Below are 25,484 nucleotides of genomic sequence, written 5' to 3'. Positions count from 1 at the left end.
ACCTCAGCAGTTGAGTCCCATAGTGCTCAGCGCCATTTGATACGAGGCCGTCGGGATCCAGCACGGCGTTCCGTATTACCCTCCTGAACCCACCGATTCCATATTCTCCTAACAGTCATTCTATCTCGACCAAAGCGAGCAGCAATGTCGCGATACGATAAACCGCAATCGCGATAGGCTACAATCCGACCTTTATCAAAGTCGGAAACGTGGTGGTACGAATTTCTCCTCCTCACACGAGCATGACAACAACGTTTCACCAGGCAACGCCGGTCAAGTGCTGTTTGTGTATGAGAAATCGGTTGGAAACTTTCCTCATGTCAACACGTTGTAGGTGTCGCCACCGGCGCCAACTTTGTGTGAATGCTCTGAAAAGCTAATCATTTGCTTATCACAGCATCTTCTTCCTGTCGGTTAAATTTCGCGTCTGTAGCACGTCGTCTTCGTGGGGTAGGGATTTTAATGGCCAGTAGTGTATAAAAGTAGCAGAACCTGTGGTACCATTTCCGGATAGCAAGTTTCATATATTGAGCTGGTGTTTTGTTATTCTACCCTTGGCCAGTGGGGATTTCAGTATCCAGTATCCAGTATTTTTATTTGTCTTGGAGCTTTTTTAAGTTTTACAAGGCTTATTATTTCATTCGCAGCTCCGGTTGATTCTAAGCTCATACACGTGCGACACAAAAACGCAGGGGGAACTGAATTTTTCTTTTGTAGTTTACACGAGTCTGTAGTGTACTTTACAGTTGTTGCGGTACCTGAGAGACTGTTGTCGAGGTAATAGTGGCCCCAGCAAGTATCTGTGCGTGTGTGTTGTCAGCTGAACGCGCTGGAGTGCGCGGCGGCGCTGGGCGGCAGCGTGCGGCCCAAGGTGTTCTCGTACAACGCCGTGTTCGAGCCGGCGGCCACGCAGGAGGACGTGCTGCAGTACTCGGGCGTGACGCGCCTCATCGACATGGCCGTCGACGGCTACAGCTGCACCTGCTTCTGCTACGGACAGACCGGCTCCGGCAAGACGCACACCCTCACCGGGCCTCCCGGACTCGTGAGTACTGCTTCCTCAGGAGCGTCGCTTACTTTGTGGAGCGCAGTAGTTAGTGACATTTTGCATAGATCATCTGGCGATTATTTTATCGAAATGATATGAAACGAATCAGTTTACAAGATATGTATGCATGATTGGTGTTAACATTAATAACACAGTATTATATTTTTAGTCTTACTCAAGCAACTAGACTTGAAAACAAGGTGTTTTCTATTTTTATATTATTTTTGTTGAAGGAGTTATCTAGGTGAAAGAAATTATTTTGCGTTAGATTTAAATGGAAGCTGCAACTAACTAAACAAGTACTGGCAGCAGTAGACGTTACGACTGCAGTACACACGCAGTGGTTGCAGAGGTGGAATTATACAAGCCTGCAATCCTGATTCTTGTCATCGAACGTAAAATCTTCCGCGTGGTTAGTACATGTTATTTTCAAGGGTAGATACACTATGTTATCAAAAGTATCCGGACACCTGGCTGAAAATGACTTACAAGGTCGTGGCGCCCTCCATCGGTAATGTTGGAATTCAATGTAGTGTTGGCTCACCTTTAGCGTTTATGACAGCTTCCACTCTCGCAGGCATACGTTCAATCAGGTGCTGGAAGGCTTCTTGGGGAATGGCAGCCCATTCTTCACGGACTGCTGTACTGAGGAGAGGTATCGATGTCGGTCGGAGAGGCCTGGCACGAAGTCGGCATTCCAAAACGTCCCAAAGGTGTTCTATAGGATTCAGGTCAGGTCTCCGTGCAGGCCAGTCCATTATAGACATGTTACTGTCGTGTAACCACTCCGCCACAGGCCGTGCATTGTGAACAGGTGTTCAATCGTGTTGAAAGATTCAATCGCCATCCTCGGATTGCTCCTCAACAGTGGGAAGCAAGAAGGTGCTTAAAACGTCAATGTAGGCCTGTGCTGTGACAGTTCCACCCAAAACAACAAGGGCTGCAAGCCCCCTCCATGGAAAACACGACCACCCCATAAGGCCATTGCCTCCGAATTTTACTGTTGGCACCACACAGGCTGGCACAGGACGTTCACCGGGTATTCGTCATACCCACACCCTGCCATCGAATCGCCACATTGTGTACCGTGATTCGTCACTCCACACAACGTTTTTCCACTGTTCAGTTGTACAATGTTTACGCTCCTTACACCAAGCGAGATGTCGTTTGGCATTTACCGGCGTGATCTGTGGCTTATGAGCAGCCGCTCGTCCATGAAATCCAAATTTTCTAACCTCCCGTCTAGCTGTCATAGTACTTTTAGTGGATTCTGATGCAGTTTGGAATTCCTGTGTGCTTGATGGAGAGATGTCTGTCTATTACACATTACGACCCTCTTCAACTGTCGGCGGTCTCTGTCAGTCAACAGAGGAAGTCGGCCTGTACGCTTTTGTGCTGTACATGTCCCTCCACGATTTCATTTCACACTATCACATCAGAAACAATGGACCTAGGAATGTTTAGGAGTGTGGAAATCTCGCGTACAGAGGTATGACACGGTGACACTCAATCACCTGACCATGTTCGAAGTTCGTGAGTTCCGCGGAGCGCCCCATTCTGCTCTCTCACGATATCTAATGACAACTCAGGTCGCTGACATGGAGTATCTGGCAGTAGATGTTAGCATAATGCACCTAATATGAAAAACGTATGTTTTCTGGGGCGTCCAAGTACTTTTGATCACATAGAGTAAATGCGAAGGCTATCACATGATCAGCTTAACAACTCGTCTGTCCAAGTTACTCTCAAGCATCTCATACAGAAGTGGGGAAAAGAAAGTTGGTACATGACGATCACTCTGGATTACGAAAAATAAGGGTACCAAAGAGGTAATTGTGACCTTGAGCTTGATAATGGGAGGAATAGTGAATAAAAATCAAGACACGTCCATACGATTTGTCAAGCTCGAGAAAGTGGTCGATAATGTAAAATGGTGCAAGATGTGCCAAATTCTAGGAAATATGGTAATACGCTATAAAAACATCAGCAATATAGAATATGTACAAGAACCAAAATGGGTCAGAAGTCTTCTGACGGTTTGATGCTGCCAGCCACGAATTCCACTCATGTACCAACCTATTCATGTCAGAGTAGCAATTGCAACCGACGTCCTCGGTTATTTCATCGATGTATTCCAATCTCTGTCTTTCTCTACGGTTTTTACCCTGATCAGCTCTCTCCCGTACCATGAAAGCTATTCCCTGATGTGTTACGGAGAGAGGTGGTGCAGTGGTTAGCACACAGGACTCGCATACGGAAGGACGGCGGTTCAGATCCGCCTCCGGCCATCCTCATTTACGTTTTGCGTGATTTACCTAAGTCTCTTCAGGCAAATACCGGGATGGTTCCTTTGAAAGGGCACGGCCGACTTCTTTACCCATCCTTCCCTTATCCGATGGGACCGACGATCGCACTGTTTGGTCCCCTCTCCCATATCACGCAAACAACCAACCCGATGTCTTAACACGTGGCCTATGATCCTGCCCGTTCTTCTTGTTAGTTTCCCATATGTTCCCTTCTTCGCCGATTCTTCAGAGAACCTCCTCATTACTTACTTTATCAGTCCACCTAACTTTCAACATTCTTCCCTAGCACTACATGTCAAACGACTGTATTCTTCGGTTTTCCGTATTACCTACAGTCAATGCTTTACCTGAACGCTCGGATTAGTAAGGGTACAAATCAGAGACAACAATCTGTCAATCTGTGCATCAATGACGGGAATAAAAGGTTTTCTGGAGTGGGAATAAAATTCAGGGTGAAAGGATAACTTCTCTGCTCGACCCGCAGCTTGCATATGGTCATAACATTACATTTTCTTTATACTTTTACAAAACTAGCTGCAAGTACCTTACTTCTTGTTGTTTTTAGATAGATTCATAGCAGGCTTGTTTCGGCATTTTACCATTTTCAAGTGTTCCTATTGACATTACACTTATATATACACTCCTGGAAATGGAAAAAAGAACACATTGACACCGGTGTGTCAGACCCACCATACTTGCTCCGGACACTGCGAGAGGGCTGTACAAGCAATGATCACACGCACGGCACAGCGGACACACCAGCAACCGCGGTGTTGGCCGTCGAATGGCGCTAGCTGCGCAGCATTTGTGCACCGCCGCCGTCAGTGTCAGCCAGTTTGCCGTGGCATACGGAGCTCCATCGCAGTCTTTAACACTGGTAGCATGCCGCGACAGCGTGGACGTGAACCGTATGTGCAGTTGACGGACTTTGAGCGAGGGCGTATAGTGGGCATGCGGGAGGCCGGGTGGACGTACCGCCGAATTGCTCAACACGTGGGGCCTGAGGTCTCCACAGTACATCGATGTTGTCGCCAGTGGTCGGCGGAAGGTGCACGTGCCCGTCGACCTGGGACCGGACCGCAGCGACGCACGGATGCACGCCAAGACCGTAGGATCCTACGCAGTGCCGTAGGGGACCGCACCGCCACTTCCCAGCAAATTAGGGACACTGTTGCTCCTGGGGTATCGGCGAGGACCATTCGCAACCGTCTCCATGAAGCTGGGCTACGGTCCCGCACACCGTTAGGCCGTCTTCCGCTCACGCCCCAACATCGTGCAGCCCGCCTCCAGTGGTGTCGCGACAGGCGTGAATGGAGGGACGAATGGAGATGTGTCGTCTTCAGCGATGAGAGTCGCTTCTGCCTTGGTGCCAATGATGGTCGTATGCGTGTTTGGCGCCGTGCAGGTGAGCGCCACAATCAGGACTGCATACGACCGAGGCACACAGGGCCAACACCCGGCATCATGGTGTGGGGAGCGATCTCCTACACTGGCCGTACACCACTGTTGATCGTCGAGGGGACACTGATTAGTGCACGGTACATCCAAACCGTCATCGAACCCATCGTTCTACCATTCCTAGACCGGCAAGGGAACTTGCTGTTCCAACAGGACAATGCACGTCCGCATGTATCCCGTGCCACCCAACGTGCTCTAGAAGGTGTAAGTCAACTACCCTGGCCAGCAAGATCTCCGGATCTGTCCCCCATTGAGCATGTTTGGGACTGGATGAAGCGTCGTCTCACGCGGTCTGCACGTCCAGCACGAACGCTGGTCCAACTGAGGCGCCAGGTGGAAATGGCATGGCAAGCCGTTCCACAGGACTACATCCAGCATCTCTACGATCGTCTCCATGGGAGAATAGCAGCCTGCATTGCTGCGAAAGGTGGATATACACTGTACTAGTGCCGACATTGTGCATGCTCTGTTGCCTGTGTCTATGTGCCTGCGGTTCTGTCAGTGTGACCATTTGATGTATCTGACCCCAGGAATGTGTCAATAAAGTTTCCCCTTCCTGGGACAATGAATTCACGGTGTTCTTATTTCAATTTCCAGGAGTGTAGTTTTATTCTACGTCCATGTAAAGGTACCTTTATATTACAGTTACGTCTAGATAGTGTGACATCCATAAAACATGTTGGAATATAATTGCTTTTATTCTCTACGTAGTTACTACGGGCCAAGTTTTTACCTTCTACAGAAATTTCGTGTCTTTTTTTACAATTGTCAAGTGACAGATCGTTCCACGGGTTCATTATGTTTACAAGTAAATTATATGTTAAGGCAGAGGTATTTTACATTATCTAGGTGTGCGATCAAAATGTTGTTCATTGATTTCTATTTATCATGTTTATTCATCCCTTCTTCTTTCTATTTTGTTAAAAAAGTTTTGCAGGTACTTTTTGTGCCTAAGGTCCATTTGTTCGTTTAGGATGTCATTCGGATATCTGTTTATGTGTGTATAAACTTCTAGTTCTTACAAAATGTTCATGATACGATCTTTTGGTATTCTATGCAGAATTTTCAAAGCGTTTTCGATTGTGTGTAGTTTTTATTTCTTAAGTGTAGGTAAAAACTTGATTGGTTGCTTTCACAATCTTTCGTGTGCTCTTTAAAACTTACAATGAAACTCCATCCTGTTTGTCCAATGTAAAAACTCTTGCAGTCGCCACGGAAAATTTTGCAAGTACCTGGATTAGAAAAATGGTTATGGCTTTTTCCTGACCTCGGCTGTGTTTGTAAGTTATTGGTAATGCGAAATGCTAGTTGTATTTTCGTATTCTTTAACTATTTGTTTATTTTGTTTGTTATGTTGTCTATGTATGTTGTTGGTATATATATCGGTTTGGCTTTGGTTTCGTCATCTCTTTTCAGTGTTATGTCTTTATGTATGTTGTTTGCTTGAGGTTTAGTATGCTCTTTGTAGATTTTGGGTACTATATCTGGGTCGAAATTATTTTTTTCTGTGCTAGGTGTGTAGTGTTGTCGTTTCAATTTTTATTGCTTTTTCTTCTGATGGTAAAATTATGATTCTATTGATCGTTGATTTAAAGTATGCATATTTGTGCGACCGCTAGTTGTAAGTTTTCCGTAACTTTCAAATTTATATTGGTTGTTATCATTGCTTAGTTTTAGGTCTATATATAGCTGTATAGATATATATATTTTAGTTCTATATAGGATATCAGGGATAAGATTCCCTGAAGACATTTCTACCCTCAGTGAAAGTTAGAAAGAATGGCGGGACATGTTAAACGGAATGATCAGTTTAATTAGCACACAGTATGGATCGAGAGTAAACTGAAGAAAGGGGAAGGTAATGAGGAGTAGTAGAAATGAGCTTGGTGATAAACTCAGAACCAAAATTTAGAACTACGAAGTAGGATTTTGTAGCGCTGGATGAAAAATAAAACATTACAGGCGGAAAAGGGAAGACATAAAATGCATACCAGCACTAAGAAAAGGAAGACCCACTAGAGCTTAACATAGTATCTAATTTGAGGATGAAAGTTTTGAGTACGTTCTTTTATAGCACAGAATTAAATGGAAGAGAATCATGGACTGTGGGAAAAGCAGAAAAGAAGAGAATCGAACATTTGAAGTGTGGTGCTATGGAAGGATGTGCAAATTAGTTAGAGTGATAGGACGTGACACGATTCTTCGCAGAATCGTCAAAGAGAATATCACTGACAAGAAGAAGGGACGGGGTTACAGTGCATGTGTTAACTCCCCTTGAGGGACTATAGACAGTAGAAACTGTAGGGGAAGTACATAGAACAGATTTGTTGCACACAGGAGATAATCTAAGAGAAGAAATTGGCATAGCAAAGAAGTCCATGTCGGGCCACATCAAACCCGCAAGAATACTGATGACGCAAAAAAATAATCACCCTCTTCTGAAGAGGAGACGTGTCGATCCCTCTGTTAGGATTCCCCTCAGATGTCTTAATGAGGTTCCCAAATTTTTATACTATTACTCATCTAGCTAATGCAATTTCTGAACAGCAAGGCCTGATTATACGAGTAATTAGCTGCGGGTACGAAGTCGCTTGAGAGATTTCAAATATTTATGGTACAGTGACAGGATTTTGATACTGTTAATCACGTGACAGATGCAGCTTCTGAACAAGCAAAGTGTGAATAAACGAATATTAAGCAAGGGATACAAAGTCGCTTTAGTGATGTCAAAGAGAAACAGGAACTGAGACCAGGGAGAAAGGAACCGCCAGCACCATTGGACAGTGGAGTAATACACTGATGTGACAAAACTCATGCGACAGCGGTATGCACATATAAAGATGGCGGCAGCATCACGTACGCAAGTTATGAAAGGGCAGTGCATTGGCTGAGCTGTCATTTGTACTCAGGTGATTCTTGTGAAAAGGTTACTGACGGGAATTAACGGTTGGAGCTAGGCGCATGGGACGTTCCGATTCGGACACCGTTAGGGAATTCAATATTCCGAGATCCAGAGCGTCAAGAGTGTGCCTAGAATACGAAATTTCGGACGTTACTTGTCACCACGGACAAAGCAGATACCGATAGCTTTCGAAACTTCCTGGCAGATTAAAACTGTGTGCCAGACCGAGACTCGAACTCGGAACCTTTGCCTTTCGCGGGCAAGTGCTCTACGGGGCGTGAGTCGTGCTTGGGTAGCTCAGATGGTAGAGCACTTTCCCGCGAAAGGCAAAGGCCGCGAGTTCGAGTCTCGGTCTGACACACAGTTTTAATCTGCCAGGAAGTTTCATATCAGCGCACACTCCGCTGCAGAGTGAAAATCTCATTCTGGAAACCGATAGCTTTCACTTAACGACTGAGAGGAGAGGCATTTGCTTGAAGTCTTCAGCGCTAACAGACAAGCAACACTGCGTGAAATAAACGCAGAAATAATTGTGGGACGTACGATGAAGTTATCCGCTAGGACAGTGCGGTGAAATGTGGCATTAATGGGCTGTGGCAGCGGACGACTGACGCGAGTGCCTTTGCTAAAAGTACGGCGTCGCCTGCAGCGTCTCTCCTGGGCTCGTGACCATATCGGTTGGACCCTAGACGACAGAATACCGTGTCAGATGATTCCCGGTTTCAGTTGGTAAGAGCTGATGATGGAATTCTAGTGTGGCAAGGACCCCACGAAGCCATGGATCTAAGTTGTCAACAAGGCACTGTGCAAGCTGGTGGTGGCTCCATAAAGCTGTGAGCTGGGTTTACCTGGAATGGACTGGGTCCTCCGGTCCAACTGAAACGATCATTGACTATAAATGGATATATTGGTTTACTTGGAGACCATTTCAGCCATTCAACGATGGAATTTTTAGGGATGAAAGTGCGCCATGTCACCAAACCAAAATTTTCCACAGTTTGCTTGAAGAACATTCTAGACAGTTCGAGCGTATGATTTGGCCACCCAGATCGCCCGACATGAATCCCATAGAACATTCACGGAACATAATCGAGAGGGCACTGCCAACACTTTCGCAGTTATGGACGGCTGTAGAGGCATCAAGACTCAGTATTTCGGCAGGGGACTTCCAACGACTTGTTGAGTCCCTTCCACGTCGTGTTGCAGCAAATGGTTCAAATGGCTCTGAGCACTATGGGGCTTAACATCTGAGGTCATCAGTCCCCTAGAGTTAGAACTGCTTCAACCTAGCTAACCTAAGGACATCACACACATCCATGCCCGAGGCAGGATTCGAACCTGCGACCGTAGCAGCATCGCGGTTCCGTACTGAAGCGCCAAGAACCCCTCGGCCACAGCGGCCGGCGGTGTTGCAGCACTTCGCCGGGCAAAATCAGGTCCGACACGATATTAGGAGGTATCCCATGACTTTTGTCACGCAAGTGGAAAGGTTGTTGGGTTGCTGAACGAGACGGTACGGCCTGTTTGAGTCAAAATATGTTTATATCGCGAGAGCAAATTGCGGAACATCGACTTATGGATGTTTCTGAGCTTGTGTAGTAGAAACATTGATTGCAGTCAGATAGGGCAGTATGTTGCTCACGTATTAGGATCAGAGATATTACCCGTATCGAACACGTTGCAAACGTTATTAGTTGCAACAAGAATCGTTTAGACAGTATTCTGTACTCGCGTTCTATGAAGACAGTTGGCGAGGTGGCTCATAGGAGTTGCAGAACGGAAAGAAGTCGAACGACATCGATCGGTATTGACTACTTTTTTGCCGCTGCCAACTTCAGTTAGCAGACAGTACCGAGTGTAGTGACACGTGGAATTAACGGCCTTTAAAATATTAAGTGCAGCTGAGTTTGAAATCGCTTTGACACACTAGAGCCATTGAGTTAAGTGTTTTCCGCTAGCTAACGTTAGCAGCGACCGTAAAGCCGTCGGTATTGATCAAAGACAATCGATTTCTACTTCTCTAACGTCTTCCATCAGCTATCTTGCCGAAAGTCTCCTTAGAGTACGCGTATAGTCTGTAGCAAGTGGAATCTTGCTGCGTACGTGAATCTAGAAGTAGTATTAGCAGTAATAATAATCGTAGTTGATGACTGCTGACGGCACAGAAGAGATCAGAATATAACGCAGAATAAAAACAGATTATGATGTACAAGGAGATGAAGGATTCTTTTCCTGAACCAGGAGTGGAGAACCGACTGTGAAAGATGACTGATACCACAAGGAAAATCACAGAGTAGCGTAACTGTGTAACAGTAGCGACCGAACTAACGTTGGTGTGGTAGGAACAAAAGTAGAAAAGTATAATAGTTTATTTAGCAAATAACATCAAAAGAATTTTTCACTCTACAGAAGAGTATGTTCTGTGTTAAAACTTCCTGATTACACTGAGGTGAAGAAAGACATTGGATACCTCCTAATGTAGCGTCGCATTTCCTTTTGCCGGTATAGAGCCGCAACTCTACGTGAGATGGACTCATTAAGTCGTTGGAAGTCCCCTGCGCAAATACTGCCCCATGCTGCCATCATAGACGTCCATAATTGAGGAAGTGTTGGTGATGTTAGGTTTTGTGCATGAACTAACCGCTCGATTATGTACGATAAATGTTCGATGGGACTCATGTTGGACGATATGGATGGCCAAATCATTCGTTCGAATTGTCCAGAATGCTCTTCAAACCAGTCGCGAACAGCTATGGCCCAGTGACATAGCGCATTGTCATCCACGAAAATTCCATCACCTATTTGGCAACATGAAGTCCATGAGTGGCTGAAAATTGTCTCCAGGTAGTCCAACATAACCATTTCCAATCATAGGACCCAGTCCATTCCTTGTAAACACAGCTTACGCCATTATGGCTCAAATGGTTCAAATGGCTCTGAGCACTATGGGACTTAACATCTATGGTCATCAGTGCCATAGAACTTAGAACTACTTAAACCTAACTAACCTAAGGACATCATACAACACCCAGTCATCACGAGGCAGAGAAAATCCCTGACCCCGCCGGGAATCGAACCCGGGAACCCGGGCGCGGGAAGCGAGAACGCAACCGCACGACCACGAGCTGCGGACTACGCCATTATGGATCCACCAACAGCTTACACAGTGCCTGTTCATAATCTACATCTACATCTACATGGATACTCTGCAAATCACATTTAAGTACCTGGCAGAGGGTTCATCGAACCACCTTCAAAATTCTCTATTATTCCATTCTCGTATAGCGCGCGGAAAGAATGAACACCTATATCTTCCCGTACGAGCTCTGATTTCCCTTATTTTAGCTTGGTGATCGTTCCTCCCTATGTAAGTCGGTGTCAACAAAATATTTTGATTGAAATTTCTGAGTCCATGGCTTCGCGGGGTCTGCGCCACACTCGAACTCAACCATCAACTCCTACCAACTGAAACTGGGACGGTTTTCTAGTCGTCTAGGGTCCAACCGACATGGTCTCGAAACTAGGAGAGGTGCCACAGGCGATGTCGTGCTGTTAGCAAAAGCAATCGCGTCGGTTTTCTGCTAGCGTAGCCCATTAACGCCAAATTTCGCCGCGCCGTCCTAACGGATATGTTCGTCGTACGTCCCACATTGATTTGTGCAGTTATTTCACTCAGAGTTGCTTGTCTTTTAACACTTACAACTCTAATCAAGCGCTGCTGCTCCCACTCCTTAAGTGAAAGCGTTGTTCGTGGTAAGACGTAACACCTGAAATTTGGTGTCCTCTGCACAATCTTGACACTATGGATTTCGGAGTATTGCAGTCCCTAACGATTTCCGAAATGGACTGTCCGATGAGCTCCAAGTACCGTTCCAAGTTCGAAGTCTGTTAATTCCCGTCGTGCGTCCATAACCGCTTCAGAAATCTTTTTACATGAATCAACTGAGTGTCAATGACAGCTCTGCTAATGCACTGCCCTCGTGTACCTTGTGTACGCCATACTATCGCCATTAGTAGGTTTGCTAACCCATGACTTTTTTCACATCAGTGTCTTTAAACTATGTGTCGGTCTAGTACTCTAATCCGATCGTTTGCCACCCGAACGCAATGCTCTTGCCGACTAAACTTCCCAGGAAGGACTCACGAACTGACCTGACAGCTGCCACTGACGCGGGATTGCTGGTAAGAACATTACTCGTAAAAAGCAAGTGGCTGAATTCGAGTAGCGGTAGGCCACCAAGTGTCAGTACAACTGTCAGTACAGACAGGAACGGTCAATTTTTATCACCAACATAACAAACTGTGAACAAATGAATAATCAGTCAAAAAAAGGTCCTCTGATAACAGCTACAAGCTATATGGAAACAATGACGCAATTCTGTACCATTGTCCGTTGATTTGTTAGAAGTGGCACAAACATTTCCAGTTTTCAGATACAGTTGTTTTTAGGATTCGGAAGAGGTATATTTCTGTAGAAGATATGACAGCTAGAAAGAGAGTATGTTTTTGGAGATTAAATTTTTAACGTTTCGCTGTATCATTAAATAGTACTTTTTACAATTATCTCAAGTTACAAGCTAGTTTTCGGGGCACGAAAGTGATGTACTGATCTCTCCGTCATCACCAGCAACTCAACTGGATCGCCAGGGTAAGTTCACAGAGGACATCCTTGAACTACACAGTGAACAGACTGCTCTTCAACGCCAAGTCACAATTTGGAGAAGATATTTTCTTCCTCTCGTGCAGAGAATCAGCACACTTGCCAGTGCAGTTAGAAACCGACCAGATCTTGCGTGGCTGTTTAAATCCAACTGGCGTGGTCGATTGCACGGCATCCTAAATTGTTCTGTCGTAGCATTAATCGGCCATTTGTGTCTCAGGTAATCATTATCATAAAAGCCGTTGGTAACTAACATCACTACAGCTTCCAGGGATTGGTGACGAGAGCAAAGCATTCCTTTACTGAATGCTGGAATGTCTCCGTAACAGGAAGTTGATGATTTTACTGTAGTGTTTTCGTAGTTCCTTAGACGTGCACTTTCCCGCCACGGGGATGGAGGTGGTACGTGCCTCAGTACGGGTAGCGAGGAAGAAGATGTAGTTATGATTATGCCACTTATAAGACGCATGGCATGGTTGAGCTGTGTGTCAACAAGTGTCGTGTGAGTACTACACATCCGAACTGAGGAGAAAAATTCCGTAACAGGGTAAACCAGTGCTCTGAGACTGGTGATGCAGGTGATATCCATGATGTGCCACAGAGTTTCTGGTGAACGTTATTTCGAATATCGATTTTGCCAGCTGTTCTTAATAGATGTTGTTTGTAACTGAGCGTTCTATCAAGCGAAACTTCTAGATCTTCCGAGTTTCTGTCTGAGTAGCCTTCCACCAAAGTACACCGTCAGCTTTTTGTTGGCTACCTTGTTGCTTAGTTGAAACGTTGAGACTTCTGTAAATGTGAGCAGAGTTTAGGGAATGAAAAGAAATTTCGTAAAATAGCGAACGTGATTAAAGCAGGTAAGTTAATGTTACATCATCTCCTTGTTAGATGAACTTTGCTATGCAGTATTAGTTTCATTCTGAAGAGAATATCTACAACATGTCGAAACTAGTTATCGGAATGGGACCAATATGGTGTGTGTCTCAAACATTGATTTAGTGCGTTATACTAACAGTAGTCACGGTTTCCCTAAGACTTCACTTATTAAAAGTTAGGCATGTAGATCAAACTAACAATTATGACAATGGTTAAGCGATTTTGAGTATCGTTCTTTTAAATTTATCAGAAGCCAATTTTAAGTGGATCATTACAGTGAAATCATAGTAACGCAAAATGGAAATTTCTGCTCGAAGTATGCGGGAAGGTGATTACGAGCTTTCCGTTAAGTAAAGGAGCACAGAAAATTCAAGAAAATGCCCTCGCAAATTAGTTAGTGGGAGTTAGTGATCCTTTTTTTTTGTGATGATGCTATGGACCTGCTCACTCAACTCTGTCGAGAATCTCTAAAATAAAACATAAAACTCAATCAGTGAAACTGAAAAACAGCTAGGAGTTCCAAATCCTGGCTTATTTTTATTTACGCTGGGTGCAGTTTTTGAAGTGTGCTTGTTGCGCAGTTCGACCAGCGGCCCAACCCGTACTCGGAGGACCACGGGCTGGTGTTCCGGTCGTTCGTGCACCTCTTCAAGCTGCTGCAGGAGCGCCGCGACTGCCACTTCGTTCTCAAGGCTTCCTTCCTCGAGATATACAACGAAAAGGTACGTCACAGATCCCTATAGGCTCTGAAGCCGAGCCATGTTACCTTAAAGTGTAGTAATGTAATTTCTGTATGTAATTAACAGAATTATCTTGTCACTACAAGTTCTTAGCAGTTTCCTCTCTAGTGTCCGTGTATGTGTTTTCTTCTGCACTCTACTGGAGTGGACTGTGCAGTAAAGAGAAAGAGACCCTTTGGGCTGAACAAAAGACTGGTGGACCTTGCCATTTCGATAATATTTTCTCAACACTTGACTGTGTTTATAGTACTAGAATAGGAAGCGCTAGAACACAGCTTCTGGTTGGAATATTTTGACAAGGTGGCTAATTTCCGTGGGAAACTGGTCTCACACCCAGTCGATGTAGCCAAGTTGAGTTTTTCTCAGAAGAACTTCTACTTTTAAGAGATTCACATTTCTGCGCTACCCGAATGACTAGCATTGGCGAATATGGCAGCGACCTGGGGAGAAGTCCTATTCTTCCATTGTCTTGGACAGGAACAAGGCTGTTACTCCCGGTGTCATGGCGTGGGGAGCCGTTGGGCAGGACAACAGGTCACGGCTGATATGTGTCCGAGGACACTGACGGCACAACGCTACGTCACGGACATCCTGCGTCCTCATGAGTTACCTTTCACGTGACAGTACCGTGGTGTCACATTTCATCGGGACAATGCTCGTCCACAAACGGCACGTGTCTCTATGAACAGTCTGCGTGATGCTGAAGTAATCCTGTGGTCAACAGGATCCTCAGACCTGGGTCCTGTAGACGTGTGGGACCAGCTGGGACGTCGACTCCTACCTGTGCCAGTACTCAGGACATCGAGCAGCGATTACAACAGTAGTGGGCCAGCTTTCCTCAGCAGGGGGTGCATCGGGTTTTGGATACCATTTCCAACCAAATCAGTGCCTGCATTCAAGGCAGAGTGGATGCAACGTCGAACGGATATATGGGCTCATTGTGTTGAATCATATTATTTTTTCGTTCTTTTCTTTTCTTGTATGTAAGCTGTATGTAAACTGAATGGGTTACAGACAACGACAAATATAAGTTAACGGGTTAGTTTGTGGCCAGGATAATGTTTTGATACATCTCTATTAAATAAAATAAGGAAGTAATAGAACCCAGTACTTTGTCCTCGATGGTGAGTGTTCATCGGAGGTGAGGGTATCATCTGGAGTGCCCCAGAGAAGTGTGGTAGGTCCGCTGTTATTTTCTATCTACATAAATGATCTTTTGGGTAGGGTGGATAGCAATGTGCGGCTGTTTGCTGATGATGCTGTGGTGTACGGGAAGGTGTCGTCGTTGAGTGACTGTAGGCGGATACAAGATGACTTGGACAGGATTTGTGATTGGTGTAAAGAATGGCAGCTAACTCTAAATATAGATAAATGTAAATTAATGCAGATGAATAGGAAAAAGAATCCCGTAATGTTTGAATACTCCATTAGCAGTGTAGCGCTTGACACAGTCACGTCGATTAAATATTAGGGTGTAACACTGCAGAGCGATATGAAGTGGGACAAGCATGTAATTGTAGTTGTGGGGAAGGCAGATAGTCGTCTTCGGTTCATTGGTAGAATTTTGGGAAGATGTGGTTCATCTGTAAAGGAGACCGCTTATAAAACACTAATACGACCTATTCTTGAGTACTGCTCGAACGTTTGGGATCCCTATCAGGTCGGATTGAGGGAGGTCATAGAAGCAATTCAGAGGCGGGCTGCTAGATTTGTTACTGGTAGGTTTGATCATCACGCGAGTGTTGCGGAAATGCTTCAGAAACTCGGGTGGGAGTTTCTGGAGGAAAGGAGGCGTTCTTTTCGTGAATCGCTACTGAGGAAATTTAGAGAACCTGCATTTGAGGCTGACTGCAGTACAGTTTTACTGCCGCCAACTTATATTTCGCGGAAAGACCACAAAGATATGATAAGAGAGATTAGGGCTCGTACAGAGGCATATAGGCAGTCATTTTTCCCTCGTTCTGTTTGGGAGTGGAACAGGGAGAGAAGATGCTAGCTGTGGTACGAGGTGCCCGCCGCCACGCACCGTATGGTGGATTGCGGAGTATGTATGTAGATGTAGATGTAGATGCAATACGCTCTTCAATTTATTGATTCCTGTATCTTCACTCGTTTGTTTCTATAAGTGGTAGCGTGCGGACGTATGCGTGCGGACGTATCCGTCGTACCACCATTGTTAAAAAATGTCTATCTCAACCGTACATTAAAAGTGTTAGAAAAAGTTTTTAGAAAGGCAAAATTTATTCGCACATTTGGGAGTCCATCTCTGTCTGTTCATCATTTCGCCCGCCGCCGAGATACTTCATCAGGAGGTTCGGAGCAGACAAGAGGAATTTCCGCGAGGAGCGGAGGAGCGATCCTGCATCGGCATTGTCATAATCAAGACTACACACAATGGAATTAATGTGAAGCAGTACGTAGCGCAAATTACGAGTATTGACATTGAATGTATTGATATTGAAGGTCTGTTGGTATTGGTATCAGGACTGAGCCGTCAGCAGCTGCTGCTATCATCACACTGATACTTGACTTAGAACTATCCACTGTCCTTTCAGGATGTCTTGTGCTTCGCTTCACTGTTATTTTCACTTGTCCAGGATCGTCACAAAAGTTTGTCTCGTCATAGTTTATAATGTTGGGAGGAGGGACACCACTCAAGATCACTTCAAGGTTTTAAAAATAATCGATCACTGTTTCCCACCGAGCGAGGTGGCGCAGTGGTTAGCACATTGGACTCGCATTCGGGAGGACGACGGTTCAATCCCGCGTCCGGCCATCCTGATTTAAGTTTTCTGTGATTTCCCTGAATCGTTCCAGGCAAATGCCGGGATGGTTCCTTTGAAAGGGCACGGCCGACTTCCTTTCCCGTCCTTCCCTAATCCGATGAGACCGATGTCCTCCCTTTTTGGTCTCTTTCCCCAAACAACCCAACCCAACCCCATTGTTTCCCGGGTAACTGCTCCCTTTCTTTCAGCTATACTGTCCAACCAATTTTTCCCATTATTCAAGCAATTATTATTTCCATTTTCACCTGCTCACATGTATACTCCAATGTTCTCTAGAAATGTGAATTAATTTTGTAATGACTGCAACAGCGTCACATACCGTTTCAATACTGAAATTTCGTTTCCTCCTCGCCTGCTGGGGGCTTCACTTTTTATTTTCAGGCAGTGTATGTCACCAATAGATCGATATCTGTACTCATGCAGCCGCCGTAGGCTGTGTGGAGGAGGGTACACGGTGTGCCTATCGTTTTACCCCTAGTTGTTCCATTCTTACCGCTCGTATACGCTCAACCTTCTGTAATTTCATCCATGTCTTGGCACTGACTGGAACGTAGGCTCTCGAAATTATGAGTCAGGCTCTCCACGATACCCGCCACCTGATTTATAGCTTCTCTCATTCGAATTTTTGTTGGGCTCTTCTGTGATGCTCTCACGCTGACTAAACAAACGCTTAACGAAGCCCGTGGCTCTCAACACAGGGAAAATCTGAGGTATCCGCGGAGAGGCAACGATGATAATACTTTTGTGGTTAAAACAAAGATAATAAATTGTAAAATTCCTTTTTTAACATATCCATATCTCTCTGGGCTGAGGTAAACCAATATCGAGGCAAAAGACAGCAAATCAGATCATCTCAAAATTCGTCGAAAACTGTTCGTGATGTTTCAGTTAAAATGGCAGGAAGCGCCTTTATACAAACTGCGAAGACGTTTCACCAGCAGACTGTAAAGATGTGGAAGGGGACTCCTGTGTTTTACTGCCATTGTAACTGCGAAACTGTGAGCTACACTGCTGTAATGGTCGTAAATGAAGGAACAAAGCGAGTAAGTACATTAGAAGGATCGATAGAGCTGTTACAACTACTATAATTTCTCCGGGACATCGGCATTTTGCAGTGTCTGTTAGGCGCTGAACGGCGTATTGTGTAACAGCCGTCTTTTGTGACTCCGTAAAACAGCACTGTTATGTTTCTCGTACTCTGAGACCCATTACCAGCTAGAATTACGCGGTTGGGTAACCAGCGCCTATAGAACGGCCCACTGTAAGCATCAGAATGTTTTCCTTCTACAGAGAAGCTACACCGAAAACGTACCAGAGTCATTATAGTAAGTTTTTTATTGGTGTTTACGTATAATGCAGCCAAGGCTTACGTAAGTGGTAATTGTCAGATCTGAAATTTACAGTAAAAATGTATTAGTACTTGATACAGAATATATCTTTGCAAATACACGTAATTACATGTGGAGGAAAAATTCCATGATGGTTGTGTGAGTCGTATTTTTTGGTGTGAGGATGGTTGTAGCACTAATGGGAAGCCGATGATTCCACTTTCTCGATCCCTTACGCGTAAAAAATTCTCCAAAGATACATTCATGACCCTGATTCCTAATGATCGGATTCGGTAAACTTTTGTCCATGACATGAGTACGATCGGCGCATATCTACCCAGCACATTTACATACCACGGAAATACTATATTCTGATAAAAGTGGTCAGAATTACAGTGATGAGTCTGATATAAACGACGACATACGAGGGCTGTCCAGAAAGTAAGTTACGATTGATCGCGAAATGAAAATCACAGTGAAAATCAGAAATGTTTCATTTGTAACAGTTAGCTACACCTTTCAGCTACTTCTCTACGTAGTCGCCGTTCCGACTCAGACATTCGTCGTAGCGTTGTACCAACTTTCCAATACCCTCATCATAGAAGGCAGCCGCCAGTGCTTTCCGCCAATTCTCTACGCTGGCCTAAAGCTCGTTGTCTGTGCCAAAATGTTGTCTTCATAGCCAGCGGTTCGTTTGAGCAGAGATGAAACTCAGTGGGAGACAATTACGGGCTGTATTGTGGGTAACCAAATATTTCCAATTGAAACGATGCAGGAACATCTTCATTGCCCCAGCAGAATGAGGCTGAGAATTGTCTTGAAGAAGAAACCGCACGACAGTTATGTAATTTTGGTTGCATAGATTCAGGGGAAAATTCTCACCAGGCCCTTGTACTTGGCGGGAGACACTATTTTCTATAACGTCTTTACGCGCTCACTAAGAGCTCAGGAATGAAAAGAGCGACATAATTCTACCTAGAGTCATACTAGAGACACTGCCCTACCCATCTTTGCAAAGCATTATCGGATTTTCATAGTCGTTTCCATTTCGCGACCGATCGTAACTTACTTTCTGGACAGCCCTCGTATTACAATGTACGATGTTCAGTCAACAGAGTATACAGTTCAGTAAGAGGTTAATATCATTCTCCCTATGAGCGTCGTCTCACTTACACAGTTTTCAAGGGGAAAGATGCCACAGAGTCGAAAGGTTACTAAAAGAGTCAGGAATACACATTTGAGATGAGCACGGGCATAGTTTATTTATGAATAACGTTTCTATACAAGACTGTGGACACCAAGCAAGTGATGCATATGTGTTAATAAACAATGTTGATTTATCCAGTGGTGTTGATTCCCTGTTTTTCCATCGCAACAGTTTGCGATTGTCGGAGGTTTATAATTGTCAGGTTTGTATTTCAAGTTCCTCTGTGCTTCTCTCTCCTCGTTTTCCCCTTCATGCTTGACAGCCTCGTTGCTGTCTACTGACGTCAACCAGCATCTACAAGGGTGTGCCAAAAACTAAAGTTTTCGAATTTTTTATATGAAAACTCGTAAATCTTTCGAGTAAAAGAAATGTTATTAACATTCTACATCTTTATTCTTCGTTTCTTCATATTTATTGCTCAAAATAGTCACCCTGGCGATGAACACATTTCTCCTAACGAAAGACCAGTTTGTTGATACTGTCACTGATACTGCTTGATTTTGTTGACAGAATCACAGCCTTACCTCTGGTTGCACCGCTTCATCAATGACCTTAAAGGGTGTTCTTTAACTTTTCGAAAAAGATGAAAATCACACGGGGCCAAGTCTGGACAGTGTGCAGGATGATCGATGACAGAACCTGAGGCGTCGGAATGTTGCAGAAGTCGCATTGCCTGTGTGTGGTCTGTGATTGTAACGCTGAAGGAGAGGTTGCCCCATATGTGGACGAACACTTCGACTTCGGAACTCGTTTACAGCCCGCAGTTCCTCACGCACCAACATAGTTACGTTACACACCACAATGTTGTACGCTACATTCCGGAACCGTTCAGGGGCGGTAGGTTGGAAATATGTAGACATGATGAATGAAGTTTAATAACGTTTGTTTCATTTAAAAAGCTTTAAGAGTTTTTACGTAAAAAATTCGGAGGCAATACTTTTCATCACGCCCTCGTAGTATCAAAATCTACTCTTCCCTCTGTTCCCGCGAATGAAACCTCCAATTGCCTGTATTAGAAGGAAGTCTCGCCTCAGATTATGTCCTCTCCCTTTTAGCTTCCTAGCTACTTCTTCCGATCTCCAACTCTTCTCAGCACCTCCTCATTCCTATCAGTCCAGCTGATCTCCATTCTGTGCCATTTCTACGTTTCACAAGCTTCAATTCTTCTCTCGTCCTCCTTTATGAATGTTCTCGCTTCTACTCCGTACAATATTACAACTGTGAAATGTTTCTTTTATTTTATTTAATTTTTTTAAATCATTAAAGACATGAAATTTTTTTCGTGGTTGTCACTGTACTGTGGTGATAGTCTTACGGCAAGAAGCGCTAAAGGCCGCGCCAAGGAAAAAAAAATTACCCTGTTTTTTCTCTCTGCAACACCGGAGTGGTTTCCTGGGAAAATCACTCCTTTCTTAGTTTACGCCATAACCAGATGCACGCGCATGGTGGTCGGTTTGGTGTCGCACTCAAAGTTGTTGCAACGAGGCGCGCCACATCGCTTTCTAAGCCTTTGTGCGTTGGAGGGATGTCATAAAGCTTTAATTATCACCTCGAACATATAAAGTTACGTGATTAGTGTTCTGTTTGTTTGTCACTACACATCTGCAGATCTGGCACACTCCCACGCCACAGTACCGTACAACGCCTCTAGAGAGACCAAAACAATATGCACACCTCATCTCCATTTTATTAATGGACTGCGATATTTTGTTTGCTTTCTCTAATACTGTATTAAGGCACTCTGACGTTTGATTTCAATATTTACCTTCTAACGTACCTATACTCTACAGTGTATACAAGGTTTTATGTGACACACGTACCTAACAATCCGCTGTTAAGGAAACAAGGCGTCGAATCCGAAGAACATCGTTTATCCATGGAAAATAGATAGTCAAACCATGGTCGGTATCGCACGGGTGAGTCAAAACATGATCGGTGTTTGTTACTACTTACAAAGACGACCGAAATGAGAAAATTGTAATAAATTAAAATCTCACTGTAGTTAGCCGTAATTTAAAATTTCAGAATTTATGTAAATGAATTTAGATTGCAGGATTAGACGGTATCCAGATCCAAAAACGAGCAAAAGTTTCAATTTAGTAAATGACTATTACGTCTTTCAGATCAGGTAAATACCATGTGAGAAACACAAAGCTGCAACTAGACAAAATGCACACGCGCTAACTTACATGTAAAAGACATTTGTGAAACGAAAAGACGTTAATTTGGAATGCAATGATTTTAGCCATCTTATTGATCACCAATAATAAGCAATGACTTGCAACACTTCAAGGAAGCTGTACTGTGTTACCTTAACTCACGATAATGTAATATATCTAAAAAATCCTGAATCGTGACAAAAACTTTTTATCATTCTTTCCTTACTACTCTGCAAATGATTGCATCTCAAAATAATGCAGTAGTAACTTTCATTAATGGCAACAACTATTTTTCGGTAGTGATGTCACTTAGACGTACACACACATCATCTACAAAATGCAACATAAAATTCTAAAACTGCTTTGACTACAAGAAACCCAGCATATTTTTGTCACAGAAAATAAGTTTCTCTTTAAGTCACTTTTAATTTTAACTGACTGTCTGCAGTAATAGCGCAATATTATATGACCAGCTATAGTTACTACTGCCTTTTATTGCAATAATCCCTCGATTGAAAATGAATTGTAATTTTAATTAGATTTATCTTATTTTTATTATTTCTTTCACCTGCTACTTTCTCGGAATTTACGGTCAAAGGGCAAGACCCTGCTGATGGCTAACGACTCGGGTCAATGAAGTTTCGACAAGTTTGTTCTTTGATTAAACACACTATAATGCTGCAAGACGTTACTAAACCGCTGGCATGCCTATTACTCAGCTAGAAAAGTACTGACTGGATGTTACTTTGCCATGCGTTGCTTCTGGTGCGAAGTAGTTGTTATTATGAGTTCCATTATTAGTAACAGACTCTTCTTGATTAGTCACCAGCTTGGATAGATTTGGGTCACACAGTCTTCTTCATTACTTGCAAAATCTTCCATATACTTTCTCGCCCGCTTACAATTTGCCTGGCCAATATTAAAAGAACATTTGACCGAAAACATACTGGCACTTGCACGCCAACACGTAGGTATGTTCGTAACTATTTCTCTGCCTTCAACTCTACCACTGCGCGCAATCGCACCAATGATGTTATTATTGTACGAAAGACAGTCTCTGCGCTTCATACAATAAAAACTTCCGTGGCATGGCCAGCGTGTTTACAACAATGATTTGACATAAATAAGTCTTACTTATCCTATCAACATACATCACATTTTATAAACAATAATTGTAGACAAAATTCTTTAATACATATATTTACGAAAAATGGTTACGTTTCGTTAAATTAGCGATTCAGTCCTCGGATATCACGATTCTCCTACTCTGTAACACTGTCGCCGTCCGTGCGCGAGCAGTGGCTTTATAGTGACAGTGATTGATATCGAAAGTGTTTGTTTGAGCTTTCGCACATTTCGTGACGGCCTTAAAAAAAAAATACTCGTAATAGATTGTGGGCGGTCACCTTGGCAACGACAACGCCACCGCAGCCTGCAACGGTTGCCGACTATCTGATGACCGTCAGGCGGCCTGGTCGTAACTCTCTGGCTTCGAGTCCACCACAGACCTACAGGACGTCGTCTCTGAAATGGCGCCTCACTTCCCGCAGTAGGCAACATCCGAGCATCTTTGCCCGTCCACAGAACAGCATCAATGTCCGTCGACAAAATTTCGAGCACTACAATTGCGCTGGAAAATCTCCTAATTAGGCTACATGCTGACTGCAAGTGCGGCCGTGGTGATCTAGTGGTATGGCAATAGACGCTATCCGTAGAGGTCCCGGTTCAATCCCAGATCCTTCACGGGGATAAAAGGCCGTCGGGGCATTGGGCTCACTATCAGCCCCCGCCTAGCGCCGCAGTGACAAAGCCAGTAGTGTACCTACAGTCACGCCAATAAGTAATCACTGGGTCGTGCTTCAGACTTTAACTTTACCTTAACTGACTGCAATTGCTTAATTATACCAAGTGTGGCCTTCTATTTATTCCTGTTTCCTCTGTATGACTTCATAGTTCACCACTGTTTGCCTTGTTTCGCTAGCATAATAGTCTCTTATGCAAACGTATGAGAAGTGGAAATGGAAAATGTTCTCAGTGCCAAATCTCAGATATGTAATGAGGATCAGAAAACAATGCACGTGTTTTTGTACATAACATATTTGAATCCTAAAAGCTGGGAAGATATTATCAGACCAGAGAAGTAAACTAGCCACCTCATCACTGCAAAAAAAAAAAAAAAAAAAAAAAAAAAGACAATACGAGGAAACTAATTGGTTTGTTTCAAGTGTCATTAACAGAGAGGCACTACGTTTTATTTGTGATAAAACAAGTACATAAATCCTGCAGTAATATTTTACCTGAATTGTAATTAACAATAACCATTTCTCATTTCTTTTACATCTTTTAAATGAATAGCAAATAAAATAAAATAAAAAAGGTCTCTCAGGGTTTTCTGTTTGTTACATAACACCGTTCTTGTTATCAGATGTTGTGAAATCTACTGTAAAATTCCCTGTGTTGAGAAAGAAGTGGCACTGGTCTTTTATATGAAGTTCGGCATGGCAGACATCTGCCGTGGTCTTTTCTCTTTTGAATACATCGAAATTTTTCCGTTCTTCTGTTTCAGAGCGAGATGTATTAGTAGGTATTTGAGATGAACGAGTATGAGATACTTTGATCATACTGCATCTGCAGATCTTACACGCCTGCAATGACAGCAGTGCTGCAGCAGCATCTTTAAAATGAAATAAGTCAGTTGTATGCATTGGAGTTACATGGAATGTGTTCATAGCTTTAGTTGAATCAACAGTCTTATGGAAATATTTCGGAACAAAGGCCCTGCTTACATTTCTTCGCTTGTTTATAATTGCAAAATATCTGGGCAGCTCAAAAAGCTTCCCATTCATGCAAAACTTGCATTATCTCTTCAAACCATCCCAGGCTAAATGGAGGAGAGCTTCAAGCATGGCTCGTAAACTCCAGAGAGATGTACTGCTTGGAACAAAGACCATGAGTATCTGGATCGTTGTCTCCATGATTTGACACGTGGAACAAATTTAGACATGCAACAGAGTATCAAGAAAACATTAGCACTGAAAACGCGTTTTACGAAGGAAATGGCGCTTAGAACGTTTTCCATTTCCTTTCCACTGTTCATTTGTTGTTTGCTGTTTTGGACATCAACGTAAGGTTGCTGCGATGGCTCTCTCCCTTCCTGCCGCTACCATACCTGCACAGCTCCTGCATTTCATATCATCGACGACCTGTCGTATGTTCTCCTACCTAGGTACGTCACTGCGATTCTTTCCCTCTATCAACCTTTCAGCTAATGTTTTCTCGTCGATTCGTTGCATGATATCTTCGTTCCTTACTTCATCAGTTCATTATCAAAACTCTCCTTAGCTGTATAAGGCATTTGGTTGTATAACGGCTCTCTCAATACCAGCTCCTTCATTAGCTTATCGCCTCCACTTCTTTTTCACACGGTCTCACAATTTCATAAACTGAAGTTTAACTAAGGCCCTGCTACAAGACGACTGGTAACTTTGAAATATCACATAAACAATTTAAATACTATCAATAACATTCTTCTTTCTCTTTGACTCCATTGTCAATGTGTAAAACTTCCACCATTTCGACCACTTTTGCAGGTGGTCTTCCTCGGACTGTTTCTTTTGCTTTTGCTTTTACACCCTGAGGAAGGCCACTTGCAATAGTGGCCGAAACATTGGAAGTTTAACGCATTGACAATGCGGTCACAATCCAGAAGAATTTTACTGACTGCGACAATGCCTGCGGAAACCTACACTTGAAATTAAACACTGTGTAAGAAGGTGACCACTAGCCCTTACTCCTAAAAAGACAAAAGTTCTGCATCTCTTAATGTCCAAATCAGAGCAGCGAATCAACATTCCTAAAAGCTGCAGGTAGTTCAGCACACTCATTGATAACTCATGGTGACGCTTGCGTATCGCGAGGTACAATAAGACATTTGCTGACATTTAATTTAAATAAATTTATTAGATGAAGCTTATGGTTACATACTTTTCTCCAAATAACACAGACAACAAAAGG

The 25,484-nt window shown here is 43.7% G+C and overlaps 1 protein-coding gene across 1 annotated transcript in view; it reads left to right on the top strand.

The window, feature by feature from the left end:
• Positions 1 to 25,484, top strand: part of LOC126210745 (kinesin-like protein KIF12) — a gene marked incomplete at its 3' end in the record, with an annotated part of 623,286 nt that overhangs the window by 335,504 nt on the left and 262,298 nt on the right. Inside the window, exons 5-6 of the mRNA XM_049940000.1 lie at positions 821 to 1,045; positions 13,832 to 13,972. Of these exons, the coding sequence (XP_049795957.1) occupies positions 821 to 1,045; positions 13,832 to 13,972 (366 nt within the window). The remainder of the gene's footprint in view (positions 1 to 820; positions 1,046 to 13,831; positions 13,973 to 25,484) is intronic.

Source organism: Schistocerca nitens, chromosome 1, assembly GCF_023898315.1.
Source record: "Schistocerca nitens isolate TAMUIC-IGC-003100 chromosome 1, iqSchNite1.1, whole genome shotgun sequence".
Lineage (NCBI taxonomy): Eukaryota > Metazoa > Arthropoda > Insecta > Orthoptera > Acrididae > Schistocerca > Schistocerca nitens.
This window is presented reverse-complemented; position numbering and strand designations above follow the sequence as displayed.